This window comes from Calliopsis andreniformis, chromosome 5 (genome assembly GCF_051401765.1).
Source record: "Calliopsis andreniformis isolate RMS-2024a chromosome 5, iyCalAndr_principal, whole genome shotgun sequence".
In the NCBI taxonomy this organism is placed as follows: Eukaryota; Metazoa; Arthropoda; class Insecta; order Hymenoptera; family Andrenidae; genus Calliopsis; species Calliopsis andreniformis.
The window spans coordinates 6229203-6248071 of record NC_135066.1 but is presented as its reverse complement, the minus strand read 5'-3'; the positions used below and the strand labels follow the sequence as shown (position 1 = coordinate 6248071).

General features: G+C 32.2%; 3 protein-coding genes across 7 annotated transcripts; 2 read left to right on the top strand and 1 right to left on the bottom strand.

Moving 5' to 3' along the window:
- Nucleotides 1-858: 858 nt before the first annotated feature.
- Nucleotides 859-18641, bottom strand: Dor (vacuolar protein sorting-associated protein 18 dor). Of its 5 annotated transcripts, XR_013001941.1 has the most exons (22): nucleotides 18225-18641; nucleotides 18024-18131; nucleotides 17713-17896; nucleotides 17464-17648; nucleotides 17188-17364; nucleotides 17033-17080; nucleotides 16651-16840; nucleotides 16459-16580; nucleotides 16175-16390; nucleotides 15974-16090; nucleotides 15793-15905; nucleotides 15611-15722; nucleotides 15357-15539; nucleotides 14914-15231; nucleotides 14703-14838; nucleotides 14412-14627; nucleotides 14192-14343; nucleotides 14017-14114; nucleotides 13626-13937; nucleotides 13414-13552; nucleotides 2274-2383; nucleotides 859-1007 (listed from the first exon to the last, which is right to left on the bottom strand). XR_013001941.1 is itself a non-coding variant. In XM_076378407.1 (20 exons), exons 2-20 carry the CDS (start codon nucleotides 18102-18104, stop codon nucleotides 13489-13491), a joined length of 3024 nt encoding a protein of 1007 aa, XP_076234522.1. In that variant the 5' UTR covers nucleotides 18105-18131; nucleotides 18225-18641; the 3' UTR covers nucleotides 13224-13488. The 5 variants fall into 5 exon arrangements, 2 of the variants coding, with proteins under 2 accessions (XP_076234522.1, XP_076234523.1); XR_013001943.1 differs by lacking the exons at nucleotides 859-1007; nucleotides 2274-2383 and adding an exon at nucleotides 12208-12244; XR_013001942.1 differs by lacking the exons at nucleotides 859-1007; nucleotides 2274-2383 and adding an exon at nucleotides 13022-13157.
- Nucleotides 3223-6276, top strand: LOC143179585 (facilitated trehalose transporter Tret1). The gene is made up of 5 exons (XM_076378880.1): nucleotides 3223-3301; nucleotides 3881-4060; nucleotides 4694-4890; nucleotides 5126-5432; nucleotides 5651-6276. The coding sequence occupies exons 1-5, from the start codon at nucleotides 3223-3225 to the stop codon at nucleotides 6274-6276; spliced, it is 1389 nt and encodes a 462-aa protein (XP_076234995.1).
- Nucleotides 7451-12875, top strand: LOC143179584 (uncharacterized). Its single transcript, XM_076378878.1, has 11 exons — nucleotides 7451-7670; nucleotides 8300-8606; nucleotides 9012-9281; nucleotides 9809-10169; nucleotides 10382-10428; nucleotides 10838-10869; nucleotides 11290-11414; nucleotides 11516-11696; nucleotides 11768-11974; nucleotides 12044-12253; nucleotides 12366-12875. Exons 1-11 carry the CDS (start codon nucleotides 7451-7453, stop codon nucleotides 12758-12760), a joined length of 2355 nt encoding a protein of 784 aa, XP_076234993.1. The 3' UTR covers nucleotides 12761-12875.
- Nucleotides 18642-18869: the final 228 nt, after the last annotated feature.

Here is an 18869-nt window from a genome sequence, read left to right as displayed (position 1 = left end):
ACGAACATCCTGTGTCTGCACGACTTTCCTCTTGATTGCCGAGACATCTCGAAGGAGTGGGATGAACCTGGTGGTTTGTTTCAACCTTTCAACGGACAGCGCGGTTTTACCTGCTGAAACATTGTGTAAATGGAAATGAAAATTGTATGCTTAGGAAGCTTATTTCTTTTTTTAATTTGACGATGTATTCATGCATACACATTTTAGAATCGTTATGGAATTGTTGGAAAGAATGCAACCATTGTACGATGCATGCTATATGCATTTAATGGTTGGTGGTTGCTGAGAGGTTAAGGGGTAAAGGGACGTTGTAGTCAGACAGTGACCTCTGAAGAAAAATGAAGAGTAAATCATGAATAAAATAAACAGAATTTGTTGAGTGTTTGCATTTTGATTAACTCTTGATTAGTTTTGACATGGATTAGTTTGGGATAACGTGTCCCTTTTTTTTACAATTAATACTGAATTCCTGATTTTATTTTAATTCGCTTATTCAAATGCAATTAATACTGTAAATAAAATAGTAAATAAATACAAATTGAAATTTGATAAATACAAATTGCAATTACTTTCATTTTTAAATAACTCGTTTTTTTCAGGCTTTCTAACCTTTAGCATGTTTGTCGAGTTTATATGCATAAATATAGAGTAACGTTATTCTATATTCAAAAATATAAACTAAAGTATCATTATTTTTTCAAAAACTCCAAGCATTCTTAATTTATTTTCAATCCTGTTACAGAATCCTATGCAAGTTGAAAAAGACTCGGCAATTTAAAATTAATAACTTTCACCAAGAAAATGTTCATACAAAATCTTTGGTTTTCATTATTTTGTTCTAAAGCAATAACAGTCATAAAATAACATGTAATGAGAAGTAATCGAAAATTGTTTTACTAAAGTTCTACGTCGAGATATGAGGTATCGTAATATTTAAAATTCCAGTCCCGCATTTCCTCTTCTTCTTCTCCCTTGTCTACAGATACCTGTTCTTCCATCTTGGATACCTGGAACATAGTTTTAAACTACTTTCTTTCGCCCAGCAGAACACAAGTTTCTGTTTGAACGAGTTATCCTATACAGTAGTAAAAATTTAGCAAAGATACTTTCTTTAATCTACTGCAAATCTATGAGTATAAATATTCCTCTTATAAACGAAACCAATTTCTTCTTTTAAACAAAAATGAAAAGAAGAAAAAGGGATAGAAAGGAGATACAACTCAAAAAAGCACGTTTCGTCTGAAAACAGTTATGAGTTACTTGCAATAAATGATTTTCTGCTCATTATTTAAATAATTTGTAATTACAATTTCGTTAAGCACTACAATTTCAAAGTTTAATTAGTAAAACTTTTATAATGAATAGTGGTATATTTTCTAAACTGGTCCATAATAGCAATTCGAAAATCACGTTTTTTTAATTGTATCCCATTTGAAATCACATGCGCGATTTGTGAGAAATATCACTTATAATATGGTTTACCGGTTCTCGTAGAAGAGATCGATAGTAATCAAGTTCTTGTTTTTCCTTTAATCGCCACTGATTAAGCTCTTGTAATTTTCTATAATTCAGTAACCAAAATCCGAGATAATGGACCGGATCGTAAGGCTTCTTCGCCACGATTTCCTTGATTGCCAGTTTTAAAGGGAAACTTAAATGTCTTTTTAACCATTCACCATCAGAGGATAACACTATTTTATCGATTAAACTATTCAGACGTTGAATATCGTTGTCCTCGCTCAAATTTTCGTTATCGTCATCTTTGGAAGTGTGACTGCCTTTACACAATATATATGCATAAAATATTATGATGATTTTTCTTTTTTGTTATCTTAAGAGAAATATGTAACTCGAATCTCTTTCATTTAGTTATTGAATTTAAAAAATACTAGAAACTTACTAGGTTTTTTAGGGACAATTCCTTCAAATCTTTTATAGTTATTATTATTATTAGTGTCTTCACTGATCTTCAACTCATCAGTTATTTCATCGCATGTATTCAAATTTCTAGTTAAAGACAAGCAACCTAGTTGCCGCTTAGGTAGTATCAGAGACGACATCAACAAAACTTTTAAGGCTTCTTTACTGCTGATATTTTGTAATACAATATTAAAAATATTAACAATTAATGTAATGTAGATCAAACGATATCCTTCACAAAAAAGTGATAGCAACAACTGTTTCCTAAATACGTAATATTTCATGCATTTGATATCCGAACTTATACCAATATTTTTTAATAAAAGTTCATGAAGTGAAGTTTGTTATCTTACCTACTACCATCACGAAGATGAGTTTTCTTGGCGAAAGTATTCAAAGGCTCCGGGACTTTTGTGTTGCTTGGTGGTGCTCGTTCCTTCTTCATTATCAACGAAATTTTATACTGAAATAAAAAAAAATATTTCCATAATCACATGTGGGATTTTGTTAGGTAATAAATTAAAACTTCAATTTACAGAATAATACAAAATAAAACACATAAAATAGTACAATTATTGTGAGCTATAGGTGCTGAATAAAATACTAGCACAATTCTTATACATATAACTGTTATACTACATGTTTAAAGTCTAGAATTCAAAATTATTTTAAAATACGTTATTCTGTTCGTTAGTCTTCAATCGAAGACGCACTGTACTTCACTTAACGTATTAAAGCACAAATAATTACCACCTCCTAAAAATTGTAGAGGATTAAATAGATATAATTCTGCCCACGGGTATCCTTTAATTGCACTAAGTAAATATTCGCAATAAATCAAGCTGAACCTTTGACGTGGCTGTAATAAATTTCGCAATGAAACAGTGACACCTTTTATTATCACTAGATATTTGTAACACGATCTCGCGATAACGCGACGGAACTGTCAATCATAACTAGCCCCTATTTACGTAGTCTGATACTTTGCAACAATTTTTCCTGTTCACCGACTATAATCAGAGAGAAGAAAAATATTCCCGCGAAAATTCCTAAGATAAAGTTTCCTTCACGCGCTACTTCCGAGTGCAATCACACACGGTTCAGCCAAATATCGTGCTCCTAAATACAAAGAGCATAAATACATCAGAAATCTTATCGGAATACAAATTTTCTGATGTTGACTGACATGCTTCTGCTATAAGTTTCACGAACCACATGAGTCAACTGATTGTGCACCCAGACGTGCCAAACGTGCACTGTAACAAGTGTACTCTGTGTTACACCTCCTCGTAAGAAGCAAGGATGGAGGTGTCCAACAAAGACGCAGAAAAAGGAGCTAAAACGGTGACGATTTGGCCACAATGGCTAACAGCATGCACACGTGAGTAAGCAAAACAAAAATAAACAATTTTACTGGAATCACTGCAGCGCATAAGGCAAATTTAAACTTTTCACTTTGGGTGACAATCACGGATGATTCATTCACAATAAAAATCATAAAGATTATTTCTATTTGCATTTCAGCCAAAGTGAAAAGTCTAATTCGCCTTTAATAACATGTTAAACCTCAGTCAAGGGTAGGATAAAAGTGTAGCTTTATTTGTTATCGATCTTCACGAATACGAGACTTTTGATCAGCATCATGAAAATAACAATGTATGAAGAATTTAACCAATTTGATAGACACCGTTTTTCCATAAGAAATAAAAGATAATTATCATACTAGTGTCTTCAACGTCTTTGAAACTCTAAAAGTGAGATAAAAACAAGTTCGTTCTATTATCTACCTTTAAACTTCATATAAGAAATTGCAATCTGTGAGGAACTGTAGTGCAAGCTTGAGATAGTAGATATTTCGATCGTGGTGCATCGAGAAGCTCGTAAACCTATGTCTATGAACGAGCTAATGAAATTACTCTCGCCTCCGTTGACACAACTGTTTCATGGCCGTTTGTGACAGTCGGCTTAGCCGTTATCGGAAGTGGTCTCGCAAACGGCTGGGCATCACCGTATTTGGCTCAACTGACATCAACGGAAGCGGACGTGCCTTTGAGACTGACAGATACTGAGGCATCCTGGGTAGCCTCCCTTTTAAATCTTGGACGACTCGCCGGCGCTTTGCTCAGCCCCTTATGTCAAGGTAAAGTCCTTTTTTCACTGTCTGGAAGAACATTCATCTAATAAGCTAATTTAAATCTCCCTTCCACTGCCACGTTGGAAAACAATCCTATTCGGTTTGAATAAAATGGAAATTATACGTTTCTGTTTAAAAAAGAAGAAACACAAAACTGTCTTTAACTTATAGTGTGACGTTGTTCGAAATCACGTTTTATTGAACAAAATAAAAATCGAAAGTTTCGATAAAAAGAGGATCGCAATTTAGTTACCATTTTGTAAGATCGTGGCTCATTCGATCGCTTCTCTCTTGCAGCGCACAATCAGATGACCGAACAAGGCAAACAATGGCGAACAACATTGTTAACCGAGAATTCAATAAGAACAAGGCAGCCACGACTCAGCACTCATTGAAAAGCGCGATACAAAATTGTGGTACGTAGAAAAAATGCAAATGATGATTGTCATATTCCTGAGAAACTTCCTCCAGGAAATTTTAATTTATTTTAATCTCGAAAATGGAGAAGGAAAATGTTCCTGAAAAATATGAAGACGTATAAAATTTAAATGCGATCCAATGAGCGAGTATCAGTTCTGAGTTGTGGTGATCTTGTTCTCAGGAAAACGTAACTTTAACATATCCCAACATCATCTTCAGAATATATTGGACGAAAAAAGGTATTTCTACTTGCTGGTGTACCGATGACTTTGAGTTGGATATTCAGTATATGTGCCACATCAGTCATGTGGCTCTATGCCTCCAGATTCTGCTCAGGAATCGGATCGGGAATGATATGGTCTGCAGTCTCGATGTATCTGAGCGAGATCGCAGATCCCAGCATTCGTGGATCATTGGTAAACTTTTACTGCTTCTACTTTTTATCACAAACCTCAACTAGACAATCCTAGAGACCAATATTCCTTTTAAACACTTGACAAGTCTTGTAATAAAACACAATGAACATATTATATTAGTAAAACTACTTCTCCAAAATAACGTCACATAACGTATCCCCTACTTTTATCGGTATGAATGTCCTCCAATCAGATCTCCCGTCCGATAAAATCATAGCTGTGGTCACGTTTTCAGATATCCATGAACGTGAGCGCAGGTTTCGTTGGTATGTTCTTGGGCAACGCAATGGGTTCTTATCTGTCCATGGAGATGTTCGGGTACGTGAGCCTCGTTCCGAATATCCTCTTCATGATCCTCTTCAGTTTGATACCCGAATCACCCTACTATTACCTCCTGCGTGGAGATATCGACAAGGCTGAGGCATCATTGAAATGGTTTAGGCGGGAAGCTGACGTCAAAGCTGAGATGCGAGACCTTCAAGAATTTGTCGAGGGGGCCGGAACCAATGTTTTCTCAAAATTAAAAGAATTCTTCCTCCCAAGTATGTACAATCTCTTCAAGCAGTCGATAGAGTTTCCTCAAATACGTTTCAAAGAAAAAACCTTTCACTTGTTGACTTCAAACTCAACAGTTAGTAGAAGAAGTATTAATTCTGGGAAATGGTCAGAGAACCAAAAGGTCCATGGATTAAAAGACCGATCTTCCCACTTCTCATGTCTTCGTCTTAACAACCCTCAAATTTTCTGTTCTTCCTTTCAGACAACTTGAAGAAAGCTCTCCTCGTTATCGGTCTCTATGCATTTGCCTATGCAAGTGGTTACAACGCTTTGACTGCTTACGCCGAAATAATCGTGGCCAGAAGCGGAGTTAGTATAAAACCCAGTTTGGTAGTGATGATTCTTGGATTGGCTACGATCATAGCTGGTTCAACAGCTACATTACTGGTTGATAAATTCGGGAGAAGACGTCTTCTAATCTTCTCTGGCCTTGGGTCTTCGATAGCTTTGGCACTTCTAGGCCTACACTTCCAATTACTTTCTTTGGACTATGACGCAAAGAGTCTGACATGGTTGCCCATCACTGCCATGTTGATGTTCAATCTTTCCCTATCCTCAGGTCTTCAACCAGTCCCAAGTACATTATTAGGGGAACTTTTCCCAGCGAATTTGAAAAATGTTATTTCACTAGTCGTACACTCTGGCAATGCCTTATTCTCCTTCACAAATGCAAAAACTTATCAACCTTATTTGGATTTGGTCGGAGAAAAATTTGTGTATTGGACTTACAGCATTTGCATGTTATTCTCAGTGCCATATGTTTATTTTCTAGTCCCAGAAACAACTGGGAAAAGTTTATTGGAGATTCAACAATTGTCGAAAAAATAGCAATACCTAGTACATTGAACTTTTTAAAGCTAAGGTGTACTCTACGATATAAAGGTATATGTTTTTATCAAAACGATTCCTTTAATTAAGTTTCATGACAAAATCTCGAACGTTCGCGCACAAGTCAATACTCAATTAAGTTTATTTAGTTATTATGCAATCAATTGTAAAAAATAAATGTCTTATCTTTGGAGATTAAATCAACTCTTAACTATTTTATTAACTTATTCTTAAGGTTGTACTAAAAATCATATTCACCCTTCATCTACAACCTCATTCTTACTGACACTTTTCTTATGTTTTTGTATTAAAAGAAATTCTTGAATACTTTTCCAAGTTCCTAAAATATCCGCAAGTCGCAACTATGTGGGACAAGTGCTCCTTTACGTTCAAAACCATCCTTTAAATATCTCACCCCGTAGCCAAATATACTGTTTATACACATACGTAAATACTTTTCTTTTTGTAATAACCTCCTTTATTCGTGCTCTAATCTTACTTTAGATTTTTTACATAAATTGTATTTATTTCAATGTATCTAAATGAAAGCATGAAACACTAATTTTTTTCAAAACACTCATCAATGTATTAAATAGATCATTTGCACGATAAACAGCATAATTATTTAATTTGAAAAATAAAGAAAACTTACCCAGCAAAATGAGAAAAATAAACATTGCTGTAGTTCACTGCGCTTACTTTTATACCAACGTAGAAGCAACTTATTCCCTTGACAAAGTCAAATGTTGTTGTTTCGTGAAGAGCTCGACGGAGACGATTGGAACGTAGTAATCTTCTTGCGTACTGCTATCCCTAAATAATTTATTATGATAGCTAACATAGTCAACTGGTTAAAGTTTAAACATTCAAAATTACATCAAGATCTCTTATCTGAATCTACAAATTACTAACATCTATTCTCAACATTATCGAGTATTCCTCAAACTACAAATCAAAAAAGAATAACATCGCAAGGAACCTATATAAAGGGATGCTATCAATATTGCAAACCCTTACGACGAAAGGGTAAAACGAATGTATCTACCATTTTCTATTTTACCCTCTAATCCCGCATGATAGTCATTACAAATTCTCCTGCTCGGAAAACTACGTTCGGACATTCGCGAAGTAAAATTCAACTAAGGTACATGCAACATTTGTATGAAGAGAGAACATGAAAGAACTTTTTACGTCGTCGATCGATTACTATCTACTGCCGAATAAAATTTTCTGCAGTATGGCTGGAATGTGGCCTATCGACGAGAAAAGTTCGTTGTGTAAGAAACTGTTTGCATATTTGCGCCTGATATTCGCATTAACGGCAGTCAGTAGCGTTTTTATACCCGAAATTCTAGTGATAGCTGTGAATTGGGGCGATCTGAAGGTCTTAGCAGGTAACACAAAGTAGATTACTTCTTCGAAATACAGAATTTAGTAGAGATAACTAACCAACATCAGACCCCAGCATAAGAAACAGTTTAAAAATCCTATAGAGTATTACTTCTTCCCTATTTGCACAAATTAGAAGTAAAAAAAAAGTGCTTAACAATTTAGAAATTAAATTATGTCGATGGGAAGACACAATGAAAGAATTTCACGAATCGCAAAAATGGAAATTATTGCATCACTCATAATGCTAAATAAAAATTGAAATACGCGATTCCATTGTTTTATGACACTCTTCTGAAATAGTTATGCAGCTCATCACTTGAGTGCAACATATATTTCACGAAATAAATTGAGAGTCCGATATAAAGGCAGGAGTTCGGTTTTGGTCACTTTTCTCTACTATGAAATTTATAAAGTGTACTAGAGTTATCATCGTATCAACTATAAACGAAGATTACCTAGCAAACGATTTAATCCTTTGTGGGCTCGTGCCGACGGGGAGAGTCGTCTGAAATAATTTGAAATTCAATAGCCTTATCCGCAAAGGGTTAAGTTCTGACCGTAATTTAGATCAGAAATTAAATATTTCAGAAATAACTAATGTATTATTTTAACTTTCTGTCCTGTAAATTAGGAGTAGGATGTGTATTAACTACAGTTGGACAACTATTATTTAAAATGTTCTACCTACTGGCAAGGAAAGACAAAGCGTATAGTCTTTATAACGAATTAAGAGATTTATGGAACACTTCCAATACGCCTACAGAAAAACAGTCTTACGAAAGTCTTGCTTATTGGGCAAGACTATGTACAATAGTCTTTTACTCATCTTGCATGTGCAACGTTCTCACTTTTACAATCGCAGCAGCATTTGATTACATTAAGATTGAGTATATTAACAATGGCACTAAGGAAGATCTTCATTTACCATTTGACGTGTGGTAAATTTCATTTCTGTAAACAGGCTCGATGAACTTATCGAAAAGCTGCCTCTTCATGTATTTAATCAGAACCTTTTTTAAGTATATTATTGTGATATGTAAAATAATAAAGAGGGCGATCGCATCTCAATGACCTTGACATATGTTGTCAAGGTCACTCTGCTGCGAGTGTCCTTGAAACCTCTAACAGGGGACGTTATCTAGATGGACAATTGGTTTTAAAAAAATAATGATTAGAAGCTATAGTACTCTAAAAAATGTTTTTAATTAAAAAATGTATTGCCTTGAAATAGTCATTTTTGACTAGCTGATCACTTAATGTTATTTTTAGTTCACTTTTCATGTAACAACATTTAAAGTAGTTGAACAATTTCTAATCGCTCATATAACATTATGCAAAATCAGGTATGGAACTGACATCACAGACTTCCCCTGCTTTGAAATTGCCTTCATTTGCCAAGTTATAGCATCTCTTGTTTGCTGCGCTGGGATCTCGGGCATAGATGCATCGTTCATGACCATTATTTTGCACGTATGCGGTCAATTTAAATTGATAAATACGTGGATCACTAATATGGGAGCTCAAATAAATTCTGAAACTATTCATGTGGGTTATTCGCAGAAACTACAAACAAACTTGATTAAATGCATTCGACATCATCAACGTATGATAGAGTAAATACTTTCATACTTTCTACTTATGTGTTTTTTCGATGCACAAATTAAATACGAACATAATACAAATAAAACACTGTACATACGTATACTGTTCAAAGCTAGTAAACTTGCACCTGGAAAATACGCGGCTCTAATTGGTCGCAGTGGATAGACCCCGCCTGATCTCACATGTACTTTCGTCCAAACTGTATTATTGGTCGAAGCGGTCATAACTACTAAGGAAAGGCGAATTTAATTGGCGCGCGCAAGGAACTCTTCTTACCCCTGTGTTGTCCTGGATGCTAGTTTGCCAGGTCTGAACAGTACAGGGTATAACAAGAATATGTTGAAATATTTGAAGGGATGGTAGGGTACCCAATCGGAGCACAAAATGTCCTATAACTTAGTATCCGATCTGCCTTCATTCTACCACCCCTTAAAATATTTCAATCCTGCATATTCTGTTCTCTGCTATCGATTTTATTCATCTTAGGAAACTGAATACACCACTACTCTATTTAATGTAATATTGTTGCTTTTATTAGCGTGGTGAAAAAGGTCAACAATTTATTGACTCCCATCATATTCGTGCAACTTCTCACAAGCGGAATTGAAATCTGCTTAAGTGGATTCGCAGTTACAGATAACGGAACAGGTGCCGATTTGATCAAATTTATATCTTATTTGATTTCAATGGCGATACAACTTCTATTATGGTGCTGGCCAGGCGAGATTCTCGTTCATGAAAGCCAGCAAATAGGCTATGTGATTTACTCGAATATACCATGGTACCTTTTGCCACCGGCTTATCAGAAACAACTTTGTCTCATGATCGTTAGATCGCAGCAACACTGTAGCATCACAGCGTTAACTTTCCAAACGTTATCTTTTCATACTCTGACGACCGTGAGTATTTTTTCTCTAATTTGATTATATAAATTAATACAGTGTCTCGATTAGGGGGAGTTCCCCTAGCTCCAAATTTACCATTTATTTGCGGTAATAAAAAGATCGATATTTTACCAAGAGAAAAAGAAATTCTCCCATTGAATAAAAAGTAGAAGAAATACACCACAAAATAACTAATAAATACGATAAAATAATTAATTCTATTTCAGGTGTTCAATACAGCCGCCTCTTACTTTACTTTGTTACGACAAATGCAGCAAAACTAAGTTTTAAAAAGTATAGTAAATGCAATGTGCAGTTTGTAAATAAGATGTTTAGTGCAGTCACGCATGAAAATTTTTCAAAAGACTACGACTTTTAAAAAATAAAATATTTTTCTGCGTATTGTTCATCCTTTGAAATCATTTGGATTTAATCTCATAATCATTTTCTCGTACCATTAAAAATTAAGAACATATTTAAACAACCATACAAAATAAAGTATTAATCTCTGTCCCAGATATTCAACACAGCCACCCTTGACGTACTTTATTTTGTTACAACAAATAAAAAATAAAACGCGATCTATGATCTCGCTCACATTGAAATACGTAATTTTCGTTTAAATAGTCAAAGATGCATTTCTAATGCTCTAACGCTGAACGTTTGAAGTTTAAACGTTATAGTAGTTCGAAAACGAATCTGTACTTATCTAAGAGTAAATTTAACCGTTTTCCCTACCCGATATTCCACCTGAATTAAAACGTAAATGTTTGTCCTAAAATCCAGCCTAACCCTCGTGAATTCCGGAATATTGAAATATCGTATGTATTAAACAATCTCTTATGACAAAATTATCACCATAATGAAAAATTATGTACAATTTTTTTATACCTTTCTTCGAAAATTAAAACTTCACGTAGTTCTCTTCGATAAGGGCACTTTTCAAACTCAAATAATTCTTGTACAGATTGTGCTTCAAAATTGTCTGTTTTATTTACTTCCTTGTAGTGGTAGCACTGATGCAACTTTTCTTGATATTTCATGAAGAACTTCATTATATTCAAATTCAAATCGAACATCTAACCTGATTTGTGGAACATGAATTATATCAAAGTGTAAAATTTCTTTCTTATAGAGAATATTATTCAAAGGTTTAACTACTTATTGCGTTGTTCTTCTACTTCATCGATGAAGAGAACGCGATCTACCTTGAAAGAAAAGTCTGTCAAAAAGAAAAATAAAGATGAACCGGAGGTGGAGGTTCGTATATGACACTTTCTAGATCGCGTATGTTTATTCAAATTCCTATTTCAATCAACAATAATAATATATCATTAGTAAGATATAAATATATTTGGTAGGATATTGAATATATCCAAACAGTTGAAGCCAAAAACTTACAAAATGGAAAATTAATAGAGACATTTAACGCATTAACTCAAAATGAATCAACTGACTCTTATATTCAATCTACTTCGAAGGATAATACAATTTCCATTAAAAAACAAGAGGGTAAACTTAATTTGAAAAGTCTAAGAGATAGTAAGTGGTTTTAAAATTAAAAATCTGAATACTATATTTTATATAATCTTTCAATAACTTAATCTACATAGGAAATAAAAACAATGAAGAATTCAAACCAAATACACTCCCCCCAAAAAATAAACTTAGAGCAGTGGTGGATCTTAAAATGATGCAAGAGGAGTTAAAACAATTAGAGGATCCACCTTCGAATGCTTGGGAAAGAAAGATATGTTCAAATAGATTGCCATTTTCATTTTTCGATACTCCTTGTGAAGAATTGGCTCAAAATTTATTAGGTAGTTTCATTAATAATTTAGTTTCCTGTCTTGTATTTTGTACATGTACATTAATATAAATATATTTAGGTAAAATACTAGTTCGCTACCTAGAAAATGGAACTGTCTTAAAGGGCAGAATTGTTGAAACAGAAGGGTACCTGGGAATAATTGACAAAGCTTCACATACATATCAAAATAAAGTTACTCCAAGGAATATACCAATGTACATGCCTCCAGGTACTATTTATGTATATATGACTTATGGCATGTACCATTGTTTCAACATATCTAGTCAAGGTGAGTATAAAATTAATAAAAATTATAAGGATAGCTAGATATACTGTCCACATTTTTAAACAATAATAAACTGTAACAAAGCATATTTAGTGGCATTATAAAAACTATTTAGAGCCAGGGGCATATGTGTTAATTAAAGCAGTGGAGCCAATACTTGGCTTTGATTATATGGAATTACTAAGAAATATGCAATCTGAGAAAAATCAAAAAGAGAAAAGAATTGTGAAAAATGTCAAAAGATTCAAACAATATGAGCTTTGTAACAGTCCCTCAAAAATTTGTGCAGCTTTTGTTATTGATGAAGATAATTTCAATGAAAAGAAAATTTATGAAAACAATAATTTATGGATAGAATGTGATCCTTATGTAAAATCTACTACTATTGTAGCAACACCTACTGAGTTTGAATGTAGTGAATGGAAGATGTGGCGATACTATGTATTAGGAAGTGCTAGTGTCACTCATAGGGATATTAAGTCTGAAGAGCATGCTTATAACATTCAATAGTTTATCTTTTCTATATTATATTTTTCCACATACAAGTCTCTTGGTAAGATTTTAGGTGAAGGGTGTGCAGTTTTGGTAAGAGCTGTTGAACCTTTGGAAGGTATCGAATCTATGTCTACTCAAAGAACCTCGAGGGGAGGGTCTAATGCATCGAAAAAAACTTCAAAAGTCTTGAAGATACATGAACTATGCAATGGTCCTTCAAAACTATGCATGGCTTTTGAACTTCATAAAAATCATAGTAAATACTCCATGTGTTCTTGGAAAGGTTTGTGGCTTGAAGATGATACCACGAATGAGGAAATCAAAATTGTGAAATGCCCTAGAATAGGCATAGATAATTATGGAGAAGAATGGACAAATAAACCATTACGGTATTATATTCATGGTAACAAAGCTGTGAGTAAACGAAACAAAAAAGCTGAATCACTACTTGGACTAAATTAATCTACTAATCAATATAATATTTTTAGAACTTATTAAAATTCAACATTTCTTTAACAATTTAACACATTGCACGTATTTATAACACACTTAAACATACAAGTTGTTAAAGTTATTATAGTTTTTTATTTTTGCATTTACAAATATTAATACATATAAAATAAAACGTTTTCACATTTAAAACGATATCATATATATAATTTACTTACCGCGAATAATTTTGATAAATAAACATAACATAGAAAATAAATAAATATTTGTTGGAATATTTTACAAATTATTATTTATGCCCATTCTTTCATAACTCTTTCATAATCTTCTTCTTCAATAAATGGTTTATCTATAGACCTGTAATATCATTTTTTACTATAGTATACATTAGAATAATTATTTAGTTTCGGAAAGTACTAGAATAACTCACTCTATCATAAGTTCTCCACAATATAAACATTCAGAAGCTACTAATTCGTCAATATCAGCCTTAATTTGATCTTTTCTTGATAAAGATACTGATCCAACCGATGTAGTATCTTCGGGCCTATTTGAGAGAGCAGTAAGCTGTCGTTGAAGAACAGCTAGTTTTGTTCTTTGATCCATTGATAACATGGGTGTTAATGCAGCTACAAGGCAATCACTGTGAAATCTATGACCGCATGGAAATACGTAAAAAGGACGCAATAGTAACTGAACATCACATGTATTACATGTATCTTTTGCATGTATATATGTACACCTGCAAAAGAACAGTTTATGAGAAGATAGCGTGATAGAATGAGTAATTACGCGAGTATCACTACTCTTTTTCGATTTACCTAGTCCTGAACTCTTGTATATCCTTCCTAATAAGTTCAGCTGGTTTTGTTGCTTCTTGCATTTCTTCTTTGAGATCTTGAATATGTTGATTATATTCCTATCAATTATGATTATGAATTATCGGCCAGAACAGTTGTATAAGTATTTTATTTATATTATATAAAATTACTATACCTGCAGTGAGTTGCAAATAGCATCTTTAAAATGATCTATAGTAACAAAATCCGAAAAAAATGGTAATATATCTTCTATTCTGACCATATCGCACTGTTGTAAAAATTGCATTGCTTGTTGTATATCATCTTTCTCACGAACTACATGCTCAGCTAAAATTTAAAAGGAATGAAGACTAAAGTAGAACACAAGATTTTAAAATTATGATTTAGTCACTTACCAATTTTCAACCATAGTTTCTTCTTTAATTCATCATCAGGAGGCATAGAAGCTATTTGTTTAGCGAGGTCAACACTAATTGTCAAAGCTAAATTAACTGCTGTTGTCCAAAGTCCAAGTAAAGCAGATAGTTGTACACATGCTGCAGTTAAGCCAACTTCTTGACATAATCGCAACGCATAATGTACATCATAGTGTACCATATTTATATCTTGCCCTGAAAAATAAAATGCATTGCTCAAATATAATTTTTTGAAATATTTCAAATAAAAACGTGTAATGTTGAAATTACCTTGAGAACTAATGTAACGCATTACTTCATCTTTCTTATAACGAGCGTATAATGACAATAAAAAGTTATGAATCGCTTGTTCTTGACAACTTTGTTTGTATACACAAAATTCTAAATATTTAATTATTTCTTTTGCCTGTTATCAAAAAATATTTGATCAGTAAGGCATTCAAAATGTGAAAGTAATAATAAAAAATAATATGTATCTTACATGTTTTTCATCACTATTACAAGATACCAGAGCTGGAAGAAGCTTAGATGGTTTTAACAAAGAGCCTTGTGATATCAAAGCAGTTACAGTAGGACGCGGTAATTCCTGCAGAAGAATTCCAGAAAATTGATAAAAAAGATCTTTGTTGTTTTGACTTTTTAAGACTTCAAGAGCTTCTAAATAATTATTTTTATATAAATGCTGACGTATCACTTCTTCATAATTACAGTGCATTATAGTTAAACGAATTAGATTATCTTTATCGCCATGGCTCGCCATTAAATCGTATATAGTACTACGATTTCTTTTTATACATTCCTACAATCAAAATATACATATATACAAACATACTCACACATAATTACATACTAATACATATTTAAAAATTTTAACTAAAATTAAAATTGACTTCATTAAATGCTGTAATATTCCTTAGTCAATACCTCAACTTTTGGTATTGCAAGAAAACTATCAAACTGCTTCTGAAGTTCTATATATTGTGGGTCATGTAAGTATGATGTATTATTACTCCGTAATACACCCATTTGATTCATAAATAATTCAATTACCCATACAACAATCATAGTTATTTGTGTTTTATCTTGTGTTTTGAAGCCTTCCATTTTCTAAACGTAAAAAGTTAGTTTTTATGCAGTTTCCAAATGTCTATACTCAGAAAATTTATAATAGTAAATACCTTTTTGAGAAATGTTTTTAAAGACTCTAGTTCCCCTTCTTGAAGGAACTTTAAAGAAATTTCTTCAAATGACGAATGAGTGTCTGCATAGATGAGAGCACTCTTCTCATATCTATAAGGCATTACAGAAATAAAATTATCATTATCCCTTAAATACATATTATATACAAAATTTAACTTACTCTTTGTTTTTAAAAAGCATTTCTGCCTGTTTTACAAGTACTTGATCTATATGTGCTGGATTATCTTTACAATATTGTTTTGCAAGTTCAAATTCGCCTTTATCAATATACACCTGTATAAAAGTAACACAAGTAGTTTTCATTCAAAAAGAAAAATAATTTAGAAAATGCAATGATTTACCTGCCAAACATTTCTATCTTCTTTATTAACTTTATACTTAAATACTGCTCTTTCACTATAAGCCCATATAGACCGTGTTACATAATCCTTAGTAATATTTAGTAATTTTCCAACTACCTACAAAGAATTATAATTTTATAATCATATAACTTTAATTAAAAAATTATTCATATAGTGGTACTTTTTATTTATTATACATACATCATTATAAATATCTTCGAATATTAATTCCTGATTTAAAAGTGATATTCCTTTTACCCGATCTGGATAAAGTAATAATGCATGAAATTCTGTTAAAACAAAAGACAATGGTGCAGTCGTTACTTGAGAAATGCTGCCTCCCATAAGCCTTGCTTCAGGACAAGTTAACATTTGTTGATTTATTAAAATATTTTTTGAATCTATCTTTGGATCAATCTAAACAAATCCAAATTATTTAAAGGTTGAATTTTTGTGTTATATTTTCGTGTTGAAATCACTTTTACCTGAGCATACAGTATGCCAGTTTCAGTCAACCAACCGAATGACTTCGGTAAAGTACCAATTGTAGGATAATAAAATTGCATTTTAGAGTAATACAAGGAACTTATTACTTCGCTAAAGCTTTCTGCAAAAAATGTTACTTTTATAATGATTACAAATACAGTTGTAAGTAAATGTACTTGGTTAAAACTTACCTTCAATATTTAAATACTTATTGAAAACTTGTTGCAGTAAAGGCTTTTCTTCTTGGTTTTGTACTGATCCAATGTATTGATAAATACGCATAAGAGTAGTAACAATAATCATATATTTATCAGTATTTGGTATTTTATGGAATTCTAAACCAGTAATGGGTGGTTTACTATTTTTACCTATATCAAACACCTAAAATACATAATAAACTAAAATTTACTAAAAATAATAATATTAACAAATATTTATATTGTACAGATTAAGGTTGTATGGTGTGAAATAACATAATGTCAATAAACTATCATTCATGGAAGTGGAAAATCATATTTAACAAAAAATATTATATGTACTTAGCACATGCTGATAATATATCTTCTAACTCACCAATCCTTCTACCTCCTTAGCACCATAAAGAGGTAAGTAGTTAGGAAGCTTTGGAAATAATGAATAATGACATAAGGGAAGTACTTCTATTATCATGAACTAACAATGTGTACTGATAGTGATAAAATTAAGAATTAGTTTTGTTTTATTTATACCTGACGCAGATATTGCTCCAAACTTGTGTTAAATATTTTATCACCATCTAGACCAATTTCTGTTTCAAAGATAAGACCCTTTGATGTTCCTAAGAGAATTGGGCCTGTAGTAGTTTCAGAGGTATTTAAAAAGTTCCATCCAACAGCAGTAATTTCATGACCTTTGAGTTTACTTGCCTAAATGAAAAAATCACAGAGAATGTATATTTTTTTTTCCTTTTCTAATAATACACTCTTCTTTTGACTTTTTCTCTTGTACTTATTGACTTCATTTACCTGTTTTAACTTTGTTGTCTTTCTGTGTAAATAAAACAACTCAGGTGGTGGACTATCTTGAACTTTTGTAGGTGGAGGATTATCTTGAAGTTTTGGAACTAAAGCTATTAGTAAATGATTACCCAAAGGATCAAGAAACATTCCTGATATTTTCATGTTTATTACATATTTGGATATATCAATTTCTAAAACAAATGTATCATATTAGAGACTCATATTTTGGAAGTATTATTAAAACATTAAATATACCTTCTGGTGTATCAGGATGTTTCATATCAATGCGCAGAAGAATATTATTAGCCATAGCAATAACTATAATATTATTATTAACAACAAGATGTAAAATCTTATCAGGTGGTAAGAAATTAACTTTCTGTCTTATAAAAATTGGCCCATCATCTTGTAATTTCATTTGAATAAATCCTGGCGTGCTCTAAAAATTCAAATGTTTTTTAATACATCTTTCTTAATTACTAGATAATTGTGATACAAAAACACATATACTTTTACACAATCTTTATTTACATTTAATCATCTTTTTAACAAGCTAGTAAACTTACAATGTCAGGCCGAATAGGTAGCGAATGTATTTGCTTAGAACGTTGAGAGGCTTGTTCATACTGATCAAACATTGATGCCATTTTGCTAATTCAACACAGTTTTCTTTTCTATTACAAAAAGCAGATAAGTCTTTCTAAAACACTTGTGCCTTACAATCCTTACAAAGATAAAAGAAAAACACATATTTTACTAATACTTACATATTTTAAGTCTATCTTTGTTAACCTTAAATTTTACATGATATACTGTGTCTACAATGGCACGTCATTCTTAAGTCATATATGTGTATACATAAGTAATTTAAGTTATTTACAAATTGTAAATAAATTTACAATAAGCCGTGCAACACACAATTAACTGATAACGATAACTTCTTGAGTTGAGTTGTAATTGGTAGCCATGGTTAAATCCACCTCATCTTAAAACTACACCCAAATAAACTACACCCTACGAAATTGGCGATTCAAAAAAAATGGTTTATTCGTTAATTTATTTACAATTTGAGAGTGTAGGATTGTTAAAAGGACTCTAGAATATATTCCGTATTATTATCAGGCGTCAAAATTGTTTACTTATTGCAAAAAAGGCATTTCAAAAATTTTTTCATTTTATCGACACTGAAATATTATAACCACCTAACGGTGAAACCCATGAACTAACGTCCCCATTTAAAATACATAGAAATTGAAAAAATCATTTATTTATTGATTTATACACAATTTGAGAGTGTAAAATTATTAAAAAGATTTTAGAATTTATTATGCAACGATATCAGGCAACAAAATTGTTTCTTTATAACAAAAACACCTGTGAACACGTATTTTACAAACTTCAATGTGTCTTGC